This window comes from Oryctolagus cuniculus, chromosome 18 (assembly GCF_964237555.1).
Source record: "Oryctolagus cuniculus chromosome 18, mOryCun1.1, whole genome shotgun sequence".
NCBI classification, from domain to species: domain Eukaryota; kingdom Metazoa; phylum Chordata; class Mammalia; order Lagomorpha; family Leporidae; genus Oryctolagus; species Oryctolagus cuniculus.
In genome coordinates, this window is record NC_091449.1 from 30762494 (window position 1) to 30789583 (window position 27090).

The 27090-nt window shown below is 45.0% G+C and overlaps 1 protein-coding gene, 1 long non-coding RNA gene and 1 pseudogene across 2 annotated transcripts; 1 reads left to right on the top strand and 2 right to left on the bottom strand.

Moving 5' to 3' along the window:
- LOC138846682 (uncharacterized) lies at nt 1-7087 on the top strand. The gene is made up of 2 exons (XR_011384208.1): nt 1-5098; nt 5152-7087. It is a non-coding gene; the product is annotated as an uncharacterized lncRNA (long non-coding RNA).
- Nucleotides 5296-23850, bottom strand: DNAJA2 (DnaJ heat shock protein family (Hsp40) member A2). Its single transcript, XM_002721564.5, has 9 exons — nt 23583-23850; nt 22090-22149; nt 21608-21831; nt 18326-18406; nt 17929-18062; nt 13006-13202; nt 7918-8062; nt 7652-7779; nt 5296-7087 (listed from the first exon to the last, which is right to left on the bottom strand). Exons 1-9 carry the CDS (start codon nt 23658-23660, stop codon nt 6896-6898), a joined length of 1239 nt encoding a protein of 412 aa, XP_002721610.1. The 5' UTR covers nt 23661-23850; the 3' UTR covers nt 5296-6895.
- A 122-nt stretch (nt 23851-23972) lies between these two features.
- The window catches only part of LOC100350206 (A-kinase anchor protein 8-like), a 33654-nt pseudogene continuing 30536 nt past the window's right edge, over nt 23973-27090 (bottom strand).

A 27090-nucleotide genomic window follows, 5' to 3' on the forward strand; every position in this document is an offset into this window, starting at 1 on the left:
TCTTTTTTTTTTTTTTTTATTTCACAGATAGAGTTATAGACAATGAGAGAGACAGAGAGAAAGGTCTTCCTTCCATTGGCTCACTCCCCAAATGGCCGCTATGGCTGGCGCTGCGCCAATCAGAAGCCAGGGGTCAGGTGCTTCCTCCTGGTCTCCCATGAGGGCGCAGGGGCCCAAGCATTTGGGCCATCCTCCGCTGGCCTCCTGGGCCACAGCAGAGAACTGGTCTGGAAGAGGAGCAACAGGGACTAGAACCCGGAGCCCATATGGGATGCTTATGCCACAGGCAGAGGATTAACCAAGTGAGCCACGGCACTGGCCCCCTTGTACTGTGTTTAGGCCAATTGGTGGTGGTTGGTATGGTTTGAACAAGATTTGGCTCCCAAACTCATGCAGAAATTTGTTTAAATCCCAAAGTCATAGGTGGGCGGTTCTAGGGGAGTTGAGCCTTGATTGACAATGGTGTGTTGGAGGTGGCCTGGTGGGAGGTCATTAGGCCATTGGGGCCTGTTGTTGGAAGGGGTTTCTTGGGAGAGAGTTTGTTATCAGTGCTGAGTTGGGCCCAGCCACTCTCTTGCTTTCTGGTTTTCCATGTGGTCTCTCCTGTGCAGGTGCTCTGCCACCGCCATCCACTGCCCTTTCATCAGGTGCTGAACCTGATCTTGGGCTGTGAACCTCCAAGACCGTGACTCAGAATAAACCTCCTTCCTTCCTGAGACACAACAAGCTTGGTGCAGTAATGAAAAGGTGATGAGTACAGCAGAGCAGGTGCACTGTGACCACAGACTTAACTGACCTTCAGAAATGAAAAACAAACGGGGTGGCATTCGGAACATCAGTTAAAACGCTACTTCCAATGCCTGCATCTCAAACTGGAGTGCCAGCTCCACTTTTTTTTTTTTTTTTTTTTTTTTAAAGATTTATTTATTTGAAAGGCAGAGTTACAGAGAGGCAGAGCAGAGAGAGTGGTCTTTCACCCGCTGGTTCATTCCCCATTTGCCACAATGTCCAGAGCAGTGCCAATCCAAAGCCAGGAGCCAGGAGCTTCTTCCGGGTCTTCCACGTGGGTAGGGGCCCAAGGACTTGAGCCATCTTCCACTGCTTTCCTAGGCTACAGCAGAGAGCTGGATTGGAAATGGAGCAGCCAAGACTTGAACCAGCGCCCATAATGGATGCAGACACTGCAGGTGGCAGCTTTACCTTCTACACCACAGCGCTGGCTCCCAGCTCCACTTTCAACTCCAGCTTCCTGCTAATGTGCACCCTGCGAGGCAGCAGGTGATGGCTCAGGTACTTGGGTTCCTGCCAGCTCAGATCGAGTTCCAGACTCCTGGCTTCTGCCTGGCCCAGCTCTGGCTATTGCAGGCATTTGGGAAGCGAACCAGTGTGTAGATCTCTGTCTTGCCTCTGTTTTTCTGCCTTTCAGATACAAAAAAAGACATTAAAAAAAAAAGTATCACAGTAACAATGTTCTCTAGAAGTCTGTGCCAGATTATGCAGGCTTCAGACTTTTACCAAATCTCTTGCAGGGTGATTTAATCAAAAGACTTCGGGAATACATGCTGGGTTACAGGTGCCTCTTTATAAGTAAAACATCAGCAGTTTACATTCATATAAGAATATGTTTACTTTAAAACACTGAAAGAACATAAAAAGGTAGCAAGCCAAGAAGTAGAGGTTTATGGATCTAATTTTCTGAGGCATAAGCGGGTTGACAAGGAGACCCAAGAAAACTTGACAGGGGCATGATCAGTTCTTGATAAGGTGAAAAACCAGGGGCCTGATCGCTTCAGTTGCTGAACAATAATGATACGTGCAACTCTCGAGTAAAGTGTCCCATCCCCCGAGAGGCTCTCTGGCGCCCTGCCTCCTTCCCAGAGCCAGAGGACTGCTTTGTGTGAGGAGCAGCTACTGTATCACAGTGAACACTGAAGGTCATCTCCCTGTTGTTTATTTTGGTTAAAATTCTTTGTATGGGGGCCGGCATTGTGGCCTAGTGGGTTAAGCCACTACCTGTGATGCCAGTGTCCCATATGGGTGCCAGTTCATGTGCCGGCTGCACCTTTCTGATCCAGCTCCCTGCTAATGGCCTGGCAAAAGCAGCAGAAGATGGCCTAAGTGTTTGGGACCCTGCCACCCATGTGGGAGACCCGGATGAAGCTCCTGGCTCCTGGCTTTTGCCTGGCACAGCCCTGGTTGTTGTGGCCATCTGGGGAGTGAACCAGATGAAAGATCTCTCTTTGTCTCTCCCTCTCTCTCTGTAACTCTGCCTTTCAAATAAATAAATAAATTTAAAACAAAATTCTTTGTATGACACCAAAGGCACAAATGACAAAATTTTAAAAATTGATAAATGGGTCTTAATAAAGGATATTATCAAGAAAGTGAAAAACAATCATGGAATGAGAAAAATGTTTGCAAATCAAATCAAGTATAGGAGATAAACTATGGGGGCCAGTGTTGTGGCGCAGTGGGTTAAGCCACCACTGGGGACATCTCCACCCCATATCAGAATCCTGGTGCAAATCCCAGCTGCTATCCTTCCAAAATTTGGCTTCCTAAGTGCTTGGATCCCTGCCACCCATGTGGGAGATCAGGATGGAGTTCCTGGATCCTGACTTTGTCCTGGCCTAGCCCTTGCTGATGCAGGTATTTGAGGAGTGAACCAGCAGAATGAATCTGTTATCCTGCCTTTCAAATAAATGAGTAAATGTTTAAAGGCAGGAGGAGTGGGGGGTGGAGAGAGAGAGTGGAATTGTGGGACATCCATATAATGGGAATCTTACTTAGCAATTACAAGAAGCAGGCTACTAAGCCAAGCAAAGACCTGGGTGACTTGTAAATGCATATTGTCAAGTGAAAAGGACATATACTTCATGGCTCCAATTATACAAAATTCTGGAAAAGGCAAAACACTCATGCATTCAGGAGGAGGGAATAAAATACACAAAGTACAAGGAATTTTTTAGGGTGGTGAAACTGATATTGCAATAACAGATACAGAAAACTATGTGTTTGGGGCTGGTGCTGTGGTTAAGCCTCTGCCTGCAGTGCTGGCAGTGGCCATATAGGCACTGGTTCAAGTCCCAGCTGCTCCACTTGTGACCCAGCTTCCTGCCAATGTGTCTGGGAGAGCAGAAGATGCCCAAGTACCTGGGCCCCTGCACCCATATGGGAGACCTGGAAGAAGCTCCTGGCTCCTGGCTTCCGATTGGCCCAGCTCCAGCCATTGCAGCCATCTGGCGAGTGAACCAGTGGGTGGAAGATCTCTTGCTGTCTCTCCGTTTGTAACTCTGCCTCTCAAATCTTTTATTTTTATAAAAAGAAAACTATGCATTTGTCAAGACCCATTGAACACAGAATGAACCTTTATTCTGTATATTAAAAAAATCATTTAGGGGGCCAGCACTGTGGCTTAGTGGGTTAGGCTGCCACCTGCAGTGCTGGCATCCCATATGGGTGCCAGTTTGAGTCCCGGTGCCTCCACTTTCAATCCAGCTCTCTGCTATGGCCTGGGAAACAGTGGAAGATGGCCCAGTTCCTTGGGCCCCTGTGCCCGCATGGGAGACCCAGAGGAAGCTCCTGGCTCCTGGTTTCGGATCAGCACAGCTCTGGCCATGGAGGCCAATTGGGGAGTGAACCAGTGGATCCAAGACCTCTCTCTCTGCCTCTCCTGGGTAACTCTTTCAAAATAAATAAATAAATATTTAAAAAATTATTAAAAAATCATTTAGGAAGGAGGGGGAGGGGAGAATCCCAAGATGGAAGGCTGAATCTTACGGCAGTATCTTATGTACCACACACACACACACACACACACACACACGATCTCACTGATGGGAGTGGGGGTGATGGGCGCTGACCTCAGTAACTTTGGAACTGTATACAACTTAAGGGAGAAGAAACCGCACGCATCATGTACACTAGTTTACTATTGCTTCCCAAGTGGGTATGGGCTAGTAATTCGGGACTGCTATACACACATGGTCTCCAGCTTACAATGGTTTCATCTAGATCTATTATTTTTTTACCTTTCCAATAGTCTGAAAGTATATTCAGTAGAAACTGTACTTCAAATTTTGCATTTTGATTTTTGCCTGAGCTAGCAATTCTAGGTATTCTCAGATGCTGGGGAGCAGAGTGAGCCGTGCCTCCGCTGTCAGCCATGCCATCACAGGGTACACAACCAGCACTGTGGTGTACTGTGCTGCCAGATTGTTTTGCATTATAGGTGTTCCATGAATTACCTGAGATATTCAAAAGAAAATAGACTTTGTGCTAAGTAATTTTGCCTATAGGCTAATGAAAAGTGTTCTGAGCATGTTTAAGTTAAGCTAGGATAACATGCTGAATGTTTGCTAGGTTAGCTGAATTAAATCCATTTTCAACTCAAGATAGTTCCAAAATTCAATGTGTCCGTTGGGCTGGAACCCCAGCCTAAGTCTGTACACCGAGAGTGAACAATGCGGAAAGTGCACAGCAGATGGTGAGTCAGGCTTCTGGTTCAGGGTACTAACAGGATATGGATCCATTTCCATGAGTAGCACTGTTGGACATCCTACAGAACACTGAACACTGTCCAGGTCATGAGAAGCAGGGAAAGCCAGAACTGCCTCTGGCAGCAGTCTATGCACACGTGAGCACTAAGTGTATGGCATCCTAGAACAGAAAAATGGGCCTTAGGGAAAACACTTCAAGGATGGGGAAGCCGGCACCCTCCCACATTGCCAGGCCTGTAAATGGCTGCAACCATTTTGGCGAAGTGGAGTTCTCAAAAAGATGAAATGTAGTAAGTGACTCAATCTGTCCTCCAAATTGAACACATTATAACCACACAAAAATTAGTAACATTCACAGCAGCCTCCAAATGGGAGGAGGGGAGGAGCAAGTGCCCACTAACCAACAAGACCCTGTGGTAGTTTCACAACAGACCACTGCTGGGCACTAACAATGCAGTACTGAGGCAAGCTACTGAACAAGGGGAAGCCTGAAGGCCATAGAGTATCATTCCACTTATACAAAATGTCCAAGTAGACAAATATTTAGAAGCCAAATTAGTCATTTATTAGAGCTTTGCACAGTGGCTGGGGGAAGTGGGGTTTTGTTTTCCAATGGAGGAAAGGTTCTGGTTGCTGACTGTACCAGCCTCAGATACTGGGAGCAGGGACCTGTGAAACACTGCTTGTGCTGGTGATACTATGCTGATTCTCTAACACTTTGATAGGATGCCCCTCCCCAATAATTTCCTTTGCTACAAACACTTGGGTAGAGAAAGGCAAAGAAACACTACACTGAACAGTTTTATAAACCTTTATTGGAAAGGCTACAAACTTCATATTGCAACTGCATTTCTTAAGCTTAAAGTGGCTGTGGGGAAGGAACCTTGAATACAAAACTACTCTGCTGTTGTATCTTGCCCAGGCTTGTTGTAAAATATTTTTTGTACAATGGAGGTAGAGTGGATCGGGCAGTAATTTAAACCTCACATGTCTTGATTAGTGGCAGGACACCTTTTTTCATTCAGGTTCTAACAGACCTAGGATTGAACTACATACCGTATTTAGGCTCAGGGATGGCATTAACACATATTAAAAATTTTAATTTTCGGTTTTCCCCCATTTGTTCCTTTACGAATGTAAAATGTGCACCTGGATGTCTCCTCTTCCTCAAATAAATGTGTTCTAAAAATCTTTGCCCTGGGAGTGAGAAGGTAATAATCAGAAGATGGAAAGAGGAACACAACATCCTTTTCAAACTTTCACCTGATTTTTTTCATTACAACCTCAGTCTTACTTTTCTATAAAAAATTAAACAGAAGATCAAACTAATAATCAGTGCTTTCCCCCAATTTCAAATATTCAAGTTAATGGAGACAGAGCAACTTTTAACTTAACATTTAATGAAAACAGAGCATTTTAACAGGTTGTATGCAGACATGGTTCTACTAATGATTTGCTGTTACCTTATTTTTAAAAATGGGAGTACGAGGGAGATACAGAGGCCTGGGCGAGCCCCAATATTCAGGATCGTTAACTTAGGAGTTACATTAACTTAGATGTCCTGGACTCTACGAGCATCAATTAAAGCCAATACAGCCTGTTTCTACCAACTTTGTCTTTAAAACTAAAAAATGGGCAGGTGCCTGAAGTATAAGCCTCAGGCCAATGGGTTAAGGGCTGTATAAGAACCAGAACTAAGGATACATTCTCCAGTTTAAGGATACACTTTACAGTTTAACATGTTCTTCCTTCTAAAAATGTGACACAAAGAATAATTTACACCAACTGCTTTTTATTATCAAGTTTCAGAAACCTTTCACAAGATGGTAAAAAAAAAAAAAAAAAGAAAAAAGAAAAAACAAAACAAAATTTTACAACCACAGCTAATTTAATTTTTCCATTGTTCCCAGTCAGCTCCAAACCCATTGTGTGCAAAGCCCATTTTCCATGCATCTAATGATAGATACAGGCTATGAAATTCTTTATTCTATTTGTAGCAGCTTATGCAGGTGCAGCCAAACACAAAGCTTCAGGACAAATTGTACAACTTTACAATGTGGGATTTGAATTTAAAATATGAAACATAAAATCTACACAAAACTGATAAAAATCAAGCACAGATACCAGGACTGAAACTTATAACCCATGTGTGAAAGGGAGTCTTGTTTCCTTTCAAGTGCTTTATTCTGCTACAGAACAGTCGAAATGAAGATGTAAAGCTTTGTGTTAGTTTAAATTATACACTCTGTAGATACTATACCAATTTTAAAAGTTACACATAGACCAACAGATGTCCATCAGTTCATCTGGATTGATCCGACACTCCAGCTGGATCGCTGAGAACAAATCAGGCACACGTGGAAAGAGAATCCACCTGCGCATTCTGTTCGCTGAGTTTACTGATGGGCACACTGCACTCCAGGTCCATGATGGCTGCTGCTTTCCTCATCAGAGCTATCATTGTAGGCCTCGCGCCTCTGACCACCTCCTGAGCCTCGTGTGCTATCAAATTCCTGAAGCTCTACCTCCTCCGTTTCTCCAATTATGTTAGGAACTTCTGGTCTAGATGGCAGAAGATCTTCTAGTTCCTTCATTAAAACAAACAACAATCAAGTGAATGCAGGTGTATCAGCTTCTGTTTGACTCAGACAAGGTGTATGCTTGAGAGCTGAAACAGGAAAGTGACTGGTCTCTGCACTTTTAAGTCAGAAACCACAAACTGATGACCCACAGGCCAAATCTGCAGACATCTTTTGTGCAATTCATCTATCACTTAAAAAACAAACAAAAACACCCCAGAAGGAGCTAACATTTAAGCATTACAGAATTTCACACCAGACATGCCTCTGCTTGCTTGCTGCATGGAACAATGGCAAAGCAGGGGGTGGAAGATGTCCTGTCCTCTTCAGGTTGAGTGACAGGCTCTCCAGGAAGTCCTAGGACAACCACCACCACCACCACCACCACCCCAGTCTGCTTACTCTTTTCATATCCCCTGCTCAGTCCGGTAGCAATTCTACACCAGCAATTCTAACTGTCATAACCAGAAAACCCAATAATTATGCAAATATTAAAAAAGTAAACTTTTGTGATCTAAGTGCCAACACGAAATTAAAGGTGACAAAGTGCCATGACCATTAAAGAACACTTACAGAAAGCTTGTCTGGGTTGATCCAGTTGTTTTCAGGAAACTGCACATCAAACTTAATGTAAAGATCCCCCTTTTCAAAGGGATTACGATACTGTGGCATTCCTTCACCTCGAACCACACGAACACATCCTATTATTTAAGTAAACATGAAACTAAGAATTTTATTCAAGAAAGGTGCTCAAAAACATTTTTGACAGTTACTCATTATAAAAAGTTACAGATTATAAGAATACTTGGAATCCTTGGTCAGAGAAAATCAAGACTTACCTGGTTCAATTACTTTGCCAGGGGGGTATTTCACCACAATCTGACGGGCATCAAGGTGCTTAAATGTGAACTGAAATCCACACAGGGCTTCAACAAGTCCTATCTTATATGTCATATGTAAATCATTTCCATCTCTCTGGAACACCTGTAGATAAAGCACACAAGAAAGATCACTTTTTAAAAGTTAAGGATCCATACTCCACTGTACTATGTTCCTTGAATCAAATCTCAAAACCTTTATTCCAGCATTAGTTTAAAAGCCAAAGGGACACTGTCCCTACTGCCTAAATTTGTATTAGGAAAGCTAGCTACTCTCCAGCAACACACTGGAAACCTCTATCAGGAAGACACCGGAACTCAGAAAACAGCAGCATATAAAAAAAACAACAGAGCTAAGGCTCCAAAACAGCACTAGGATGATTTTGTTATTAGTCCACTTTCTGTCTCTGGGCAAAGAGGTATAGAAAGCTCAGCGGGGCTTCTGTAGAACATACAAGTCCTGGAAGGCTCCCCAGGTAACAGGGGATGCAGGGTTCAAGTTTGACATAAAAAGGCCACTGAAGTCAAAGGGCTCAATTTTGTGCTTTACACATGTATGAACAAGTTCTATCTCACTTAAAACTCAAAACTTGAGGCCAGCGCCGTGGTGTAAAATGTTAAGCATTTGCCTGAGGTGCCAGCATCCCATATGGGTGCTGGTTCAAGTCCCAGCTGCTCCACTTCCAATCCAGTTCCCTGCTAATGTGCCTGGGAAAGCAGAAGATTGCCCAAGTACTTGGGCCCTTGCACCCACGTGGGAGACCTGAAACAAGTTCCTGGCTCCTGGCTCTGGACTGGCCCAGCCCTGGCTGTTGCAGCCACTGGGGGAGTGAACAAGTGAATGGAAGATCTCTCTCTCGCCTCTCTGTATCTCTGCCTTTCACATAAAAAAATTAAAAATCTTAAAAAAAACAAAAACAAAAACAAACCCTCAACTTATTTTGATGAGTGTAAATTAAACAGAAAATTCTAAAGTTGGTTTATTCAGTATTACACTGTAAGGACATGGATGAGGTGATACCAAGGTTATTGAATAAGTGTGAAGAATATCTCTAAGCTTACAACATGCAGGAAAAAAACATTGATTTCTTTTTCTTTTTTTTTTTTGACAGGCAGAGTGGACAGTGAGAGAGAGAGACAGAGAGAAAGGTCTTCCTTTGCCGTTGATTCACCCTCCAATGCCCGCTGCCAGCGCGCTGCAGCCGGCGCACCGTGCTGATCCGAAGCCAGGAGCCAGGTGCTTCTCCTGGTCTCCAATGGGGTGCAGGGCCCAAGGACTAGGGCCATCCTCCACTGCACTCCCGGGCCACAGCAGAGAGCTGGCCTGGAAGAGGGGCAACTGGGACAGAATCCGGCGCCCCGACTGGGACTAGAACCCGGTGTGCCGGCGCCGCAAGGCGGAGGATTAGTCTAGTGAGCCGTGGCGCCAGCCAAAACATCGATTTCAAACACACACACAACCAACTGTAAATTTTGCTTAGGAGAATTTACATCTATACAACTTTCAAAATTTAAGAGTAAACAAAATTAAATGCAGTTAAAGCAGTTAAAGTTCACTTTGATTGTTTTGCATTACAATATTCTCTTCTGAGGTACAATCTTGGGTGATTATCTTAAAGAAAATAAAAAAGGCAGGCTTCTTCCCCTCAATCAGTCCCCTAAAACCATGAAAAAAAGTCAAAGAGTGATTCTCCTGAGCGGGATTCTGGACTAGCAGCCTCAGCAGAAGCAGGAAACTTGCCAGGAACACACATTATTGGGTCCCACTTCCGTACCTACTGCCATAAACGATGGAGGTGGGGTCCAGCAAGCTGTAGTTATTTTCTGGTTTTTTTAAGTGTTTATCTGAAAGGCAGAGCATGACAGAGGCAGGGGGGCTGAAGCCAGGAGCCAGGAACCCCATCTGGGTCTCCCACATACTTGGATCATTTTCTGCTGCCTTTCTAGTTTCATTATTAGTAGGAAGCAGAATCAGAAGCAGAGCAGCCAGGACTGTTCAAAGCAGCACTATGATGTGGGAAGCCAGTGTGACAAGCAGTGGCTTAACCTGCTGCGCCACAATGCTGGTCCCAAGGTTCAGTTTTAACAAACCCCTCCAGAGGATTCTAATATATGCTAGAGTGTGAGAACAAGAAATGTATATTATCCACGCAAATTTACTCAAGTATTCCTCACAATGATATCAGTTAGGTTTCTTTAATGCAGGACTCAGTGCTTTTAAAATGTTATGTATGATATAAAATGCTAGTGTTCCAAGAACCATCTCTCAACAAATGCCCCTTGGTTAAAGCTGTATTAGAAGTAGGGAGGTTGGGGGCTGGCGCTGTGGCATCACGGGTTAATGCCCTGGCCTGAAGCACTGCATCCCATATGGGCACCAGTTCAAGACCTGGCTGCTCCACTTCCTATCCAGCTCTCTGCTGTGGCCTGGGAAAGCAGGAGAAGATGGCCCAAGTCCTTAGGGCCCTGCACCCACGTGGGAGACCCAGAAGAAGCTCCTGGCTCCTGCCTTCGGATTGGCGCAGCACCGGCCATTGTGGCCACTTGGGGAATGAACCAGCAGACAGAAGACCTCTCTCTCTCTCTGCCTCTCCTCTCTCAGTGTAACTCTTTCAAATAAATAAATAAATCTTAAAAAAGAAGTAGGGAGGCTAAAAGGGACATCATGTTCTTGTACAGCAGAGTTCAACTTGAAGGGATTCCAATGAAAAATTAGGTGGTGGTTATTGTTTTGGTGGGAGTGGGGGGCAGGGTTGGGGCTAGACAATTTGATGCTAAAGTTTAAAAAGAGTAATCAACAAGAATGCCTTTTTTTTTTTGAAAAATACAATTAATGAGGAAACACTAATTAAAAAGTTATAATGGGGCTGGTGTTGTGGTGTGATAGGTTAATTCTCCACCTGCAGTGGCAGCATCCCATATGGGTGCCAGTTCTAGTCCTGGCTGCTCCTCTTCTGAACCAGCTCTCTGCTATGGCCTGAGAAAGCAAAATACGGCCCAAGTGCTTGGGTCCCTATACCCATGTGGGAGACCGGGAAGAAGCTCCTGGCCTCAGCCTGGCACAGCTCCAGCCACTGTGGCCATCTGGGGAGTGAACCAGTGGATAGAGGACCTTTCTCTCTGTCTCTCCCTCTGTCTGTAACTCTACCTCTCAAATAAATAAATAAATTTTTTTTAAAAAGTCATAATAATTTCTGAAAAACAGGGGCAGGCCTGGGTGGCACAGTGGTTTAAGCCACAAACTGCATATCCCATATTATTAGTGGTTGCATTCCCGGTTGCTACGCTTCAGATCTATCTCCTGTTAATGCACCTAGGAAGGCAGAAGATGGCCCAAGGGTTTGGGCCCCTGCCACCCACATGGGAGACCTGGATGGAGTTCGAGGCTTCCGGCTTCGGCGTGGCCCACTGGGGAGTGAACCAGTAGATGGAAGATCTCTCTAACTCTACCTTTCAAATAAACAGAAATCTTTAAAAGCAAACCAACCAATCAACTGCAACCAAACATTATCACCTCTCTTCTCCAGTAAGCATTACTTCTTCCTCATCATCTTCATGCTGTTGCACTGCCAGACACCATCTGACAATGACCCCTAAAACTGCTCTAATGATTCTATCAACGAGAGTCCACCAGGCATGCTTGTACTACTTTACAACAATAGTTTAATCTAAACTTCTCAATCATTTAGCTGCCTAACTTTCTTATGCCTCTTAGGCCTGATGTGGTAGTATGCATAGCAAGGCAAGATGGATTAAAAAATGAAGTAACTAAAATGCCTAAACAGAATTTTGTGAGTGACAAATATTTCAACCTAGAAGACCCTAAAGTGGAATTTTAGAAAACTACTCATTTTTTAGCCATCTGGGAGATTCCTGTCATGTGTAGGTTTGGCAGCATCTAAGAAGCAAAATAAAAGTAATTTAAGTTTGTTGAGGGATGAAGGCTGGCTAGTGCTCCCTGGAAGGACACAGCAGTGGAGCAAATCACTACCGCGTGAGGGAGACAAGCCCAGAATCTGTATCTTAACATGGCCTTGCTGTTCTCGACTGGATTTTTGAAGTGATTTTGAAAATTCATTCTATTTGTAAAAATGAACATCAAATAGGAGAAAACTTTAGTGTAAACTAAAAAGGTAGATATCCTGTGATGTAAAGACTTTCAGAGGAACTCTTGAGTAAACATGATCAGCTACAAAGTCAGAATCTAGCTCCTACATTCATAAATTTGGGTGACCACTGAAGGAGTGTTTCATGAGTAATTCCAGATACATTTTTATAAATAAACGCTGGCACTGGGGCACAGAGGGTTAATGCCCTGGCCTGAAGCGTTGGCACCCCTTATGGGCACCGGTTCGAGACCCAGTTGCTCCACTTCCTATTCAGCTCTCTGCTATGGCCTGGGAATGCAGCAGAAGATGGCCCGTCTTTGGGCCCCTGCACCCGAGTGGGAGACCCAGATGAAGCTCCTGGCTTCAGATCAGCACAGCTCCGGCCTTTGCGGCCAACTGGGGAGTGAACCATTAGATGGAAGATCTCTCTCTCTCTCTCTGTAACTCTTTCAAATAAATAAATCTTTAAAAAATAAATAAATCAATAAATAAAGGTGCACAATATACCAGATAGTCCATTCAAAATACAGGAGTGGGGCAGGTGTTGTGGCAAAATTTAAATCTCAGATACTTAGCTTTTGAACCAACTTTCTGCTAATGCATCCCAGCAAACAGAAAACAGTTCAAGTGCTTGGGTTCCTGCAACCCACATGCGAGATCTGGATGGAGTTTCAGGCTCTTGGCTTTGGCCTGGCCTAACCCTGGCTGTTGTGGGCATTTCACAAGTGAACCAGCAGATGGAAGATACCCCTCTCTTTCACTCAACCTTTTAAGCAGATGAAGATAAACTAACTTAAACAAAGACAGGCACAATGTCATAGTCAAAGTAACATGCACTAGATAACCACACTGTTGCACTGCTCCAGAGGCAACCTATTTCTCACAAGCAAGACCCAATTTGGAAGAAAACAAAATGCAAATAAACGAAAAAGGAAATTACCTCATGTTCTTTTTCCTGCAGCAAAAGAACAATGTCCCCTGGTTCCACCCCAGGAGCCTGGTCTGCTTCCCCAGTGAATGTAATTCTCTGTCCGTGTTTCATGCCTTTGTCTACATGGACTTCAAGAATTTTGACTTCTTTAATCACTTTCTTCCCTTCGCATTTTTTACAGCGGTCCTTTTCATTAATTACTTCTCCTGCAAAGAGAGAACAGTCAAACATCGGACCAGAATACTACATGGTACTAGAGCCAGGTCTTGATAATGTCCTTAACTTTTTTTTAAAAAAAGATTTATTAATTTATTTGAAAGTCAGAGTTACACACAAAGAGAAGGAGAGGCAGAGAGAGAGAGAGGTCTTCCATCTGCTGGTTCACTCCCCAACTGGCTGCAACGGCTGGAGCTGCACCAATCTGAAGCCAGGAGCCAGGAGCTTCTTCCAGGTCTCCCACACTGGTGCAGGGGTCCAAGTACTTGGACCATCTTCTATTGCTTTCCCAGACCACAGCAGAGAGCTGGTTCAGAAGTGGATCAGCTGGGACTTAAGCTGGCACCCGTATGGGATGCTGGCTCTGGAGGCAGCAGCTTTATCCTTAACTTACTAAACACATTTTCTGAATTTCTTTAAATCTCTACTTAAATTTCTGTTTAAAGTATCATCTGAATAATAAAGACTCACATCTTACTGCAGGTTCCTGAAGGACCCAAAACCCATTATTTGAATGTCACGTTATTTTAACACTTTCTTGGCTCCTGACTCTAATTCTGAAAGTTAAACAGTCTAAAGATCAAGAAAACAGGGAGCCGGTGCTGTGGCTCACTTGGTTAGTCCTCTGCCTGCGGCACCGGCATCCCATATGGGCACCAGGTTCTAGTCCTGGTTGCTCCTCTTCCAGTCCAGCTCTCTGCTGTGTCGCAGGAAGGCAGTGGAGGATGGCCCAAGTGCTTGGGCCCCTGCACCCACATGGGAGACCAGGAGGAGGCACCTGGCTCCTGGCTTCAGATTGGCGTAGCTCCAGCTGTAGCGGCCATTGGGGGGGGGTGTGAACCAACGGAAGGAAGACCTTTCTCTCTGTCTCTCTCTCTAACTCTGTCAAAAAAAAAAAAAAAAAAAAAAAAAAAATCAAGAAAACAAAAAGTGGTCATCAGGCTTCACTGCAGGTGGTGGCTTAACCCCTTGTGCCACAATGCTGGCCTCTCAGTTCTACTTTCAAGTAAGTTTAATAATGGACAATCAAGATAAAAAAAATTTTAAATGTACTTATTTTAAAAAATGGATTTGAGACAGGAGGGAGGAAATGTCACAGAGAGCTCCCATTTGCCTGTACCAGCAGCTGGGGTGGGGGTGCAAGGGCAACCTTGAGGGAGGCAGGAACTCAATCTAGGTTCCCCACAGTGTCAGAAATTCAACTGCTTGGTCCATCACTGTTGTCTCCTTGGACCATTTTAACAAGAAGTTGGAATTGGGATTCAGAGCTGGCAAGTGAACCCAAGTACTCTGATGTGGGATGCAGGTAGACTGGTAGCTAAACTGCTATGCCAAGTGCCACCCCTCCAGTGAAATGTTAAATATCCTTTATGGCTCATCATAAAATTGTATAGTTAGTGTTGGAGCTTATTTCATAGACTAACCATGTTTTTTACTATGGGTCTTCTTTTTACTGAGGCACACCATCCCTAAGAACATCCAAGATTAATTAGAGGGCCTGGCGCTGTGGTGTAGAGGGCAAAGCTGCCACCTGCAGGGCTGGCATCCCAAATGGGCACCTGTTCAAGTCCTGGCTGCTACACTTCCAATCCAGCTCTCTGCTGTGGCCTGGAAAAGCAGCAGCAGATGGCCCAAGTCCTTGGGCTCCTGCACCCATGTGGAAAACCCGGAAGAAGCTCCTGGCTTCAGTTAGGCTCAGCTCCAGGCGTTGTGGCCATTTGGGGAGTGAACCAGCCGATGGAAGATCTCTCTCTCTCTCTCCCTCCCTGTTTCTGCCTCTCTGTAATTCTGCTTTTCAAATAAATCTTTTTTTTTTTTGACAGGCAGAGTGGACAGTGAGACAGAGAGAAAGGTCTTCCTTTTCCGTTGGTTCACCCCGCAACGGCCACTGCGGCTGGCGTACTGCGCTGATCCGAAGCCAGGAGCCAGGTGCTTCTCCTAGTCTCCTATGTGGGTGCAGGGCCCAAGCACTTGGGCCATCCTCCACTGCACTCCCGGGCCACAGCAGAGAGCTGGACTGGAAGAGGAGTAACCAGGACAGAATCTGGCGCCCCCAACTGGGACTAGAACCCGGGGTGCCGGTGCTGCAGGCAGAGGATTAGCCTAGTGAGCTGCGGTGCTGGCCTCAAATCTTAATAAAATAAAATAAATAAAAAAAATAAAAATAAAAATTTAGAGATGGCTTATTTTAGTTGGCTCAGGGACCTTTTAACCATTTTTCATAAACAGAGCTTTTCTACATATCTTCTGCAGTATTTGATTATGGAATAAAGCGGCACAGAAGAACACAGAAGAGTGTTTAAAAATTACATCGCTTTGTAGTGGTTGATTACTGGTATATTTTAATGCTTAGAAGATATGTATAATTCAAGTACTGTTTCTGTAATAGCACTTTTGCAAAGTTATATTCTCCAAAACACCAGTTCCTCAAAATGGTATTGGTACACAGGAAAAGATTTCATTCAAATTTGGTTTCTTGACAGCAGGAACTGTTAGCAACTTACAAGGTCAAAGGCATAGACACTCACCAAATGCCATATGCATCTTCTTTAAATCATCCTGTCACTTCCAAGAGCAATTTGGAAAAGGATGCTCTAGAACTGCACTATCCAGTATGGTAGACACTAGCCACATGTGGTTTATATTTAAAAGTTTAAATTACTTAAAATTAAAAACTCAATTCTGGCCGGCGCCGTGGCTCAATAGGCTAATCCTCTGCCTTGCGGCACTGGCACACCAGGTTCTAGTCCCAGTCGGGGTGCCGGATTCTGTCCCAGTTGCCCCTCTTCCAGGCCAGCTCTCTGTTGTGGCCTGGGAGTGCAGTGGAGGATGGCCCAGGTGCTTGGGCCCTGCACCCCATGGGAGACCAGGATAAGCACCTGGCTCCTGGCTTCAGATCAGTGCGGTGCGCCAGCCATTGGAGGGTGAACCAATGGCAAAAGGAAGACCTTTCTCTCTGTCTGTCTCACTGTCCACTCTGCCTGTCAAAAAAACAAAACAAAACAAAAAAAACCAAAAAAACAAACAAAAAAACACCTCAATTCTGGGGGCCACTGCTGTGGCAGAGGGTTAAAGCCATGGTCTGCAGGGCTGGCATCCCATATGGGTGCCGGTTTTAGTCCTGGCTGCTCCACTTCCAATCCAGTTCCCTGCTAACGCGCCTGGGATAGCAGCGGAAGATGACTCAAGTTCTTGGGCTCCCTCCACCAACGCGGGAACCCTGATGGAGTCTGGCTCCTGGCTTCAGATCAGCTCAGCTCCAGCTGTGTAGCCTTTTGGGGGAGTGAATCAGCAGATGGAAGACCTCTTGGTCTCTCCCTCTGTAACTCTGCCTTTCAAGTAAGTAAATCTTGAGAGAGAGAGAGAGAGAGAAAAAAAAAAAAAAGACACCCACATCCCACACTGGGGTGCCTGGGTTTGAGCCCAGGATCTGGTTCCCAATTCTGGCTTCCTGATACAGACCAAGGAAGGCAGCAAGTGACGGCTCAAGAGACTGGATCTCTGCCACACTCATGGGAGACCTGAACTGACTTCTTGGCTCCCAACTTCAGCCTAGCCCAGTCCTAGATACTGTGGGTACTCGGGGAGTGAGCTAGTGGATAAGCGCTCTTCCTCTCTCACTTTCTACTTCTCATATTAAAAAATAAGTAGAATGCTAGGGCCGGCACCGCGGCTCACTAGGCTAATCCTCCGCCTAGCGGCGCCGGCACACCGGGTTCTAGTCCCAGTTGGGGCGCCGGATTCTGTCCCGGTTGCCCCTCTTCCAGGCCAGCCCTCTGCTGTGGCCAGGGAGTGCAGTGGAGGATGGCCCAGGTGCTTGGGCCCCGCACCCCATGGGAGACCAGGAAAAGCACCTGGCTCCTGGCTCCTGCCATCGGATCAGCGCGGTGTGCCGGCCGCAGCGCGCTGGCCGTGGCGGCCATTGGAGGGTGAACCAACGGCAAAGGAAGACCTTTCTCTCTGTCTCTCTCACTGTCCACTCTGCCTGTCAAAAAAAAAAAAATAAATAAAATAAATAAGTAGAATGCTATAAACATGTATAAAAAAGAAAAACTCAGGTCTTTCATCATACTAGCCACCTTTCAAGTACTTACTAACCAAAGATATCTAGATGCCTCTATAATGGACCCTGCAGATTCAGAACACTTCTGTATCACATAAAAAGCAATTCTACTGGAATAGCACAGCTCTAACAAAGGTTTCCTATGGGGAAAATAGGAGAGGTACTTGTTTTTAAAGTTTTACTGGAACACAGTCATTTTCATTTGTATACATGTTGTCAGTAGCTATAAGCACTAAAGAGCAGAGGTGAGTAGTTGTGACAGAAACCATTTGGTCCACAAAGCCTAAAATATTTACTTTTGAGAAGAGCTTCAACCCCAATATCCATCCTCAAAAATTCAACTATGCCTTATAGTAAAATCCTCCACTTAACAATGATGGTAACAAACAAGTTGCCATCTCATTCATCAAATTTAACTTTTTAAAATACAATCACCTTGCCCATGTTTTTGGAATTAAAGACCAACTTTTTAAATTTACCTTTTATCTGTGTTCACTGTGTCTACAGATAAGGAATTTTTGTTCACAGTTTCTTTTAGAATTCTGTCTTTTCTATAGTAATATGAATACAAATACACTTTGAAAGACAGTAAACCTCTCTGATTTCTGCATTCCCAATCCAACATAAAAGCAAAGAAGTACTGCCTTGCATACCTTCTCCATTGCAATCAGAGCACACAGACTGCATCTGCTGTACCATCCCTGGAGCCAGCTGTCTGATCATGATGCGTACACCTCGACCTCGACAAGCACTGCACTTCTGAACTGCTCCAGACTTTCCACCTTGGCTAAAGCAAGCAAAATTATACGTTAGCTTCTGTCCAAATTCTGTTCTGGTCAGCCATGACAGAGAGAAGTTGTGCTTTTCTTCTTCATTTTCAACCCCCAATAACTAATAATATTTAAACTGACTTTCACAGGAAACAGAAAATGTTCCGCTGGGTAAAGTTTCAATTCATGAGTGATTTTTCTTTTAAACAAGGTAGAGACGTTCAAGGTGCCACGGAAAGAACAGACAGAATGTACCACATAAACCAGAACACACACTTACCCGCTGCACGCACTGCAGAGTACATTCTTGCTAAGTTGTAGTTTGGTTGTCTTGCCATTATACAGATCTTCTAAAGATACTCTGGGGAGAAAAGAATCAGATTCAACCTAATTTTGCCATTTGCTTAAGTACAAAACATAAAGGATGGCTGATAAAGCAAATTCCACTATTAACATTTTAAAACCATTCAAAAACACCTCAGAGTAAATCAACTCAGCTGAGGCTTTATCTTGCAGCTCAAATTAGCAGGACATTATGGCTATGGACAGCATGCATAGTACTCAAGGCCAGAACCTGCAGCTGTGCTACAATTGCAGCTAAAGCTGTCAGAGCAAAAACTCAAGCATCACAATCTTCCTCTGGCTCTAGAGTCCAAGCTCTCAGGCTACAAAGTTACATTACAGCTTAGAGACGGCACCTAATTGTGTATCTCATTTTTTAAAATATATATTTTTTTTATTTTTTGACAGGCAGAGTTTTTAGACAGTGAGAGACAGACAGACAGAGAGAAAGGTCTTCCTTTTGCCGTTGGTTCACCCTCCAATGGCTGCTGCAGCCGGCGCACCACGCCAGGAGCCAGGAGCTTCTCCTGGTCTCCCATGGGGTGCAGGGCCCAAGCACTTGGGCCCTCCTCCACTGCACTCCCGGGCCACAGCAGAGAGCTGGCCTGGAGCAAAGAGCTGTCCTGGAAGAGGGGCAGCCGGGACAGAATCCAGTACCCCAACCGGGACTAGAACCTGGTGTGCCGGCACCCCAGGCGGAGGATTAGCCTATTGAGCCGCAGCGCCGGCCTGTATATCTCAAAAAAAGTCTCCATGTACACTGTAACAGAAGGAGGGAAAGAACAGGTTTTCAAAAAAGAATCTACACCAAAGTTCAGAGGTTCTGAAGAATCTACCAAAGCATAAGCAAAATGTTATGTTGAAACAACTCATGCCACATTTCGAAGAGGTCTATAAGCCAAAAGGTAAGTGTTAAAACCATATTTTCCAAACTCACTAAATGTATACAGCTTTTTGTATGTCAGTCATATCTCAATAAAATGGTACAGGAAAAAAAAAAAAAAACAAACCTTGGGGCAAATATAGTGGTATATAGCAGGTTAAGCTGCCCTCTGCAGTGCCAGCATTCAACATGGGTGCTAGTTCTAGTCCTGGCTGCTCCACTTCTGATCCAGCTCCTTACTTATGTGCCTGTGAAAGCAGCAAAGATGGCCCAAGTACCAAAGATGGCCCTGCACCTGAGTGGGAGACTCAGAGGAAGCTCCTGGCTCCTGGATTCAGCCTGGCCCAGCCCTGGCTGTTGTGGCCATTTGGGGAGTTAACCAGCAGATGAAGACATCTCTTTCTCTTTCTTCCCTCCACCCCTTCCTCTCCCTCTTTTTTTTAAAGTCAGAGTTACACAGAGAGCGAGGTATAGACAGAGAGAGGTCTTCCATCTGCTGGTTCACTCCCCAAGTGGCCGCAATGGCTGGAGCTGTGATCTGAAGCCAGGAGCCAGGAGCTTCTTCCAGTCTCCCATGTGGGTATAGGCGCCCAAGGACTTGGGCCATCTTCTGCTGCTTTCCCAGGCCACAGCAGAGAGCTGGATTGGAAGTGGAGCAGCCGGGTCTCGAACCGGCGCCCATATAGTCTGTTGGCACTTCAGGCCAGGGCCTTAACCTGCTGCACCACTGCACCACAGCACCGGCCCCCCTCCCCCTCTCTCTGTAACTCTACCTTTCAAATAAATAAATCTTAGGGAAAAAAAACAAAATACATAACTGACAAAATATAACTCACTTTTATTCATTTACTTTAAAATCCTAGGAATTAGGTAAACTAAAAAAATAGTAAAAAGAAAAAATTTTTACAGAAACTATCCTGCTTTTGTGGTATTCAAATTTTTAAAAATTTTACTTTAGGTCAAAACTGATATATATTACAAGCAGTCTAAGAACACTTAAGAGACAAACGTTACCAACAGTACTCCTAAATAATGACATATCTACATCTGAGCCTCAGACAAATGATTTGGTTCCAAGAGTCTTTTATACTCCTCCTAAGAATCTTATCATTTAAAGAAACAAACAGGTAGGTAGGTCTTTCTCTACCCACATATTAAGTCACATTTAGGACACAAGTCCATTATTCTGGAAGACAGAAAAACCCGCATTTCAACAAACACGACCAAGGGAGCTCACATGCAGTTAATGGCCTGGCAAAGCTGGCACTTCATCAGTGGGGGCTAAACTGGCACAATTCTTCTACTGTGCAATTGAGTAGTTTTATTGGCCTCAAAACTCTGATGTTTGCCTATGAATCTCTGCCAGAGACAAAACTGTATATCAAGATATTCATAGCACTGCTATTTCAACAAAAACTCACAACATACTATAAAAGGTGAATGGTTAAATAAATTGTGGAATGGAATGTCACTCAAAATGCAATGTTTATAATTAACAGGAATTTAGGAAATAATGTTAAAAGGAAGTAGTGTTTAATATGCAGAATAAAAAAAAACCATAAAAGATTATGAAGAATCCCAAGGTACAAAAGCATTCTCTTGACTACTAGAACGGTATTCAAACAATAATCTGATGGTAAATTTCTTTAAAGTACAAACAAATTTTTAAGGATGAGACACAAACAAGGTTAACAGATTACATATGAATTCCTCTAATTTACTCGAATATTAACTTAGATATGAAATATTTTAAATCACCACTTGAACTTTTGTCTCCCAACATTTGCTAGTAAAAGCACCACTGGTTCATGAAAAAGTTAATGAAGTAAGAGATCGCCCAAATTTTGCAAAGTGAAATAGCTATTTTCATATTATAGAAAGCTTGTAGATTTGCAGTCTAAGATCAAGGTCAAACACCATTCACATGCTGGCAGGTTAATGTCAGGCTGGAAGCCAGCAGACTCCATAGAAACCAATTTAGGAGAGCTGGCACTGAGGATCAAGCAATGAGTGACTATAACATGCAAACACACTATGCTTTCACTTAGTTTTGAAGCAAAAAGTTACTTGGAGGAATTAAATACTCCAAAGAAAATCATCTTTATACTTCGAATTTTAAATCACCTAATAACAAGCAGCCACACTACGTAACAAACCCTCTTCCTACTCAGGGAAAAATACCAAGCATCCTTTTTAAGAGCTGCAACAGCATATAGACAATGAAGACAGTAGGGCAAATGGATACCTCCCCATGAACATTTTACAATACTTTTTCTCTTCTAATGCCACCCAAAAGGGTATTTTATTTTTTGTTTAAAAAAAGGAAAAGATATTTACTTGAGTGGATGCATCATGTCCTCTCCTCTTCTTCTGCCGTTTCGACTTCTACTCTGATTGCCCATAAAGCCGAACAATCCCCCACCAAAAATGTGAGAGAAAATGTCATCCATGCCACCACCGCCGCCACTACCTTCCCGAAGCCCTTGTTCTCCATATCTGTCATATAATTCACGCTTCTCGGGATTTGATAGAACTTCATATGCAAAGCTTATTTCTTTGAACTATAGAGAAAAAGTAAAAAATAAAATAAATGGGTTTATTTCTATAAAAACCTAGAATCCACTTAACCTCAATAAAAGCTACATGTTCCCTTTGGTTTGATTCTACCTCTGCTCAAAATGTTAGTACTCATATCTTGATACTAAAATACTCTTATTCTATGAGCATAGGTGAACTTTCCCCCGCAACAATCCTTTTTCTAAGGACAATTAAATTTAAAATGAAAACCACAGGAACAGAAAAATTTCCAAGTAACTTACTTTGTCTCCAGCATTTGGATTCTTATCGGGATGGTATTCCTTGGCTAATTTTCTGTATGCCTTAAAAAAAAAAAAAAATTAAGAAAGGATTATACACAAGCACCAGTTTAAATACTTGTGATAACTAACTTAATATCTACTTTTAGGAAAAGCAATATTCTGAAGTGGTAACCTTCCAAAAATATCCCCTATCCATGTGCTGCCCAGCTCAGCATGGTTGACTCACTAACGTTACAAAGTAGTCAGTAGCTGTCCTTGAAAATAGCTTCTACTGAAGCAAAAGACACCAAAAGAAAAAATGTTAAGATATTATCCCGTATTTGCACTGTCAAATGTCTTTGATGGCCAGTAACCAGACCAAGACTCAAATCAATTCTAGAAAAACGACTGGTACGCTCCACAGACCGCAAAACATTACTATAATTTAAAATAAAAACCCCTGCCCATGAAGGCTGCAGCCTCCTCTCTCTCGCACAACAGGGAAAAACCAAGGGAAGGCCTGCCTGGTGGGTAATTAGGGGCTACAGCGAGGAGGCAGGAAACTTGCCTACATCCTCAACTCGGTGGCCGGGACTCAGGTCTCCATTCACACAGACTCATGAATTATATAACAGACGTGCATTTCCGGTAAGGTAACAGGAAGTCCATCTTACTCTCAGCTGTACCCGTCCCACTGAGCAGCATTCTCGTTTCTCTCAGGTTACAAATACGGGCACTCTAAGCCCGGGAGGATGCTGTGGGGCTTAATTAAACGCCCTAACCGCTTTGAAATCCCGAGATGAAAGCCGGCGCAGCACTGCACAGGGCGGCAATGAGGCCTTCCATTTATTTTTAGGCAGTGTCCACTCAGGTGCTTGGCTGGGACCCCATGGTTCATTCCAGAAGTGGGTACGGAACATGTAGGTTACCTGCCCAGAGAACAAAGCATCCCAACGCAGACCCACGCTCCCGCCCGGTCCATGACTGATGGAGGAAGAGAGGGAGGAGCTCCCGAGGCCGGCAGCCACGGCGCCCAGGAAACAAGCCCCAGCACCCCAGCACCCGGCGGGAGCGGCCTCGACCCCCGCCGCGCGGACGGACAGCCTCTCCCTCCAGTCAGGATGCGCCGGAAACCTCGGTCCAACCTGTTTTTCCGGGGTTGGTGACCTCGGCGCGGGGAGGGCCGGCCAGGCTGCTGCCTCCCGGGAGCACCGGCCTCCGGCGCTCACCGGGGGAGGGAGGCAGGAAGGGTTTTCGGCGTGTTTGCGCAGGGCTGAGTTTTATTTGCTGCATCTGCGGGCGGGCGGGGCCGGCGGCCCAAGGTCAGCCGAGGCCGGCGTGCGAGGCCCGCGGCGAGGCCGGTCCCGCCGCCGCTCCCCAACCTGGACCCACCGCGGCCGGCGCCGGCTCGCGAGCCGCCCCGCAGCGCGGCCTGCCCCAGCCGTCCCGGCGGCGCAGGCCCCGCGCCCTACACATCCTGCCGGCCCGGCCCGGCCCGGCCCGCTCCCTACTACCTTCTTCAGCTCATTCTCGCTGGCGCCCGGCGGGACGCCCAGGATGTCGTACAGCTTCGTGTCGGCCACGTTCGCCATGGTGACTGGCCGGGCAGCGCTGAGCTAGGAAAGGGGCGAAGCGGACAGAGCGAAGCCGGGCCCACGAGCAGTGGCGGCGGCGGCGGCGGCGCAGGCCGAGGGAGACAGCGAGGGGGAAGCGGGGGCGGGGCTGAACCTTGACCCGGCGCACGACGCTCCGTGACGTCACTGCGCGGGCCCGCCCCCGAGCGTCTGGGCCGGAGCCGTTGGGTTGTGAATGGTGCGGAGCGGGCCGTGTGCTCGCCGTCTGCTCCAGGGCTAGGCGGTGCTGGGGTTCCGACGTAGAGAACGAGGAGGACCTTTACGCGGAACTCAGCCCACCCCGGAAGGCGTGCGTCGCGGGCTCCGCGTGTTTAACGCAGCCCTGAGGGCCGAGATGAATAAGAGGCCCGCGGTCGCCCTTACTTTAGCCTCGGGTCTGGCGGGAAAGAGTCTCGCGTCAGTCTCAGAGTCCAGATTGTCGGAGGACCCTCGGGTCTGGTTCCTTCGGGATTTAAAATGAAAAAGCACCCCTGGGGTGTGTCTCAAAATTGCGGGAATCCTCAACCATTCTCCAAAAGTAGTGTTCATCAAAAGTAGCTGCTTTTCACCAGTTTTGTTTCATCCCCCCACCCCACCCCGCACGGTCCCTCAGTCCGTACTTCCCAGTGTTTTAAGAGAAACCATTTCATTCATATGTATCCTGAGTATACCAGGGGGCTAAAAAGAGTTGGTGGGAAATGTGCCTTATCTTTTAATTCTATTTTTCTAAGACCCTTTTATAGCCCCCACGTATACCTGAGAAGACTTTAAGGCATCATCACAAAGTTAATGAAATTAGCAGTTCCCTTATCTAATTCCAATCCATAGGTGTATTTCCCTGATTGTCTCATGTCCGTTTTGCAGTTGGTATGTGGCGTCCACATCCAAACCCAAGGCCACACATTGTATCGAGATCACGTGCTTACATCTCTTGATAAAAAGCTTTAAAATAGCCAACACCAGCCTTGTGGTGTGTAGCAATCTGGCTGTGTGGAGATTCACCTGGTGGTTGATGTGTGTTGATTAACTTTGCCTTAGCTTAGCTCGGACAATGTTGGCTGTGCATATACTTGGTGTTGAGATATACAGAAGCAGAAGCCTGGGTGGTTGGAGGAGACTGTTAAAAAAGCCTTCCTTCAAACCATTGTGGAGACAGAAAAATAAGATGTGCTCATCAGCTGGAACCTGAACTGGTGGCATCTCACTCAGGATAGCCTTTCTTCCTTGGCATTCTCCCTGACCTAGTTGCTGAGTCCTGAGTGCCATACGAAGGACTTTGAAATTTAGCCTGAAAAGCCTGGGGAGTCGTTGATAAGTTAGGATGCTCTTCCCAAGAACCCTCCCTTTCCCTCAAATCCCAGCCTGGTGAACTCTACTATCTGATTTGAGTTCCCACTAACAGTTCGTTTTTGCCTTTGTGGACACTGCTGTGTGACCTGATGATGTATTCTGACGGGATCATCTGAACTCCATGGATAGCTGTAGGGTACCCTAGAGGAGATTCACTTTTCTGTATTCCACAGGGTCTGGCTTTGAATGCAATAAAGGCCTCAGTAATTCAAATGCATGAATGTCCTTATTGTTTAAATGCTGATCATCATCTTTCTGTGCTTATGTACTGCTGTGAAATACCATTTCTCCAATGCCTTTTCACACTTTGACATGTTCATAAGAAGGAGTTTAAAAAGTTGGGGTAATGTTAGATTGTGTAGACTGGTAGCCTGGCTCTGCCGTTTTGTTAACAATGTGACCTTCAGCCAGTTACTTAACTTTTCTGAGGTTATTGCCTCATGTGTAAAATGGGGGCTTAATAATTGCATTATTGGTTTGTTTGAAGATTAAAAAATTTATATATAGGGGCCTGCACTGTGGTGCAACAGGTTGAAACCCCCGCCTGTAGCGCCAACATCCCGTAGGGGCACCAGTTCAAGCCTGGCTGCTCTACTTCCAATCGATCTCCCTGCTAATGCGCCTGGGAAAGCAGCAGAAAATGGCCCAACTGTTTGGGTTGTACCCACGTGGGAGACCTGGAAGTAGCTCCTGGCTCCTGGCTTCAGCGTGGGCCAGTTCTGGGCATTGTGGCCATTTGGGGAGTGAACCAGCAGATGGAAGACCTCTCTGTGTGTCTCTACCTCTCTCTATAATTCTGCCTTTCAAATAAATAAAATACATTTTAAAAAATTTTATATAGGTTATTTAGAATAGGAATTAAAGCCAATTAGGTGTTAGCTATTAATTTCTGGCCTATGTGCCTACAGAATGCCTCTGTGTCTATCCTGTCCCTGTTCATTTAAATCCTGGCTTCCCTAGTGGGATTCCCCAACTTCTTTCATTGCCTACCTAAGTGGAATGCCCCCTCAGTGTGTTTTGTGATCTTGTCTTCCCAGATCTCCCTGCTTGGCAATTACCTTTTGCTTTTTTCTCATTTCTCCAGCACTTCCTGCCCCATGTGAGAATGTGGACTGAACAATTTGTCTTTACTGCAGCCTTCTCTTCATGTAATTCATCTTATTTTCTTTCTGCTTTTGAACAGTTAAGGAGCTGGATTTTCCTGTTTGTTTCAGTTTTACTCACATCTTTCTTTTTGTTCTTGTTTGCAAGGGGAAAAAAAAAATCCTCACTTGATTTGATTTTAGTTTCTGATAGTCTTAGTGAAGAGCTGCCGACTCTAAACCAGTCACCACAGTTCCTGCTTAAGATTGTTTGAGTTTTTACATTTGTAATATTTTCTCCATTTCTGAGTGTTAATTGTAGTCGGCATTGTTATTTGCTCTTTTTATAGGTCAACAAGTTGTTCAGAACATCCCTGTGTGCTTTGGCTTACACATGCTCTCCTCCCTGTCATCGCAGACTTGAGTTAAACCTGGGTTGGTGTGACCACTGGAACGTCTCAGCCACTGATTCTGTGTTTTGAGGTAGTTCATTTATTCTCGCTCCATATTTAGCTAATGTCACCAAGGGAGAAAGGCCTTTATCTCATTTCATGTCTCAGACACTACAAAATGCTGAGTCATAGTGCATCTCAGGGCTGTTCACAGTAGGCAAGTGATTTAAAGTCTGAGGCTGGAATGATTTCAGATTTCTGCCAGGCTTACATTGTTTAGTTTCTTGATTTTGTTTTGGTGTGCGTGGGTAACTGTGTGGGTCGGGGTGCTGAGGAGGTGAATAAGGATTAGGAAGGGTGAGTGTGAACTGCAGTATTTCTGAAGGCCGTTCAAACTGTTCACACACAATTGAGAACAGTATAATCCATTCCTTTAGACAACCTCAAATATATCATTCAGGTAGTTCAGAAAGTAGTTTTACTTTCTGCCTTTAGTTTTAAATGTACAGAGTAGGTGATACAAGTTAAAGTATTTTTTTTCAGGATACAGAAGAAGGTGCTAATGGTTCCTGGTGGGAGAGTGTA

Excerpts from the sequence above, each read along its gene's own strand:
- DNAJA2 (XM_002721564.5), bottom strand. The coding sequence starts at position 23,660 with ATGGCGAACGTGGCCGACACGAAGCTGTACGACATCCTGGGCGTCCCG. Across the intron at positions 21,832-22,089 it reads ATCCAAATGCTGGAGACAAA|TTCAAAGAAATAAGCTTTGC; the intron begins GTAAGTTACTTG and ends TTTTCTCTATAG. Across the intron at positions 8,063-13,005 it reads TGCAGGAAAAAGAACATGAG|GTGTTCCAGAGAGATGGAAA; the intron begins GTAATTTCCTTT and ends CTTTATCTACAG.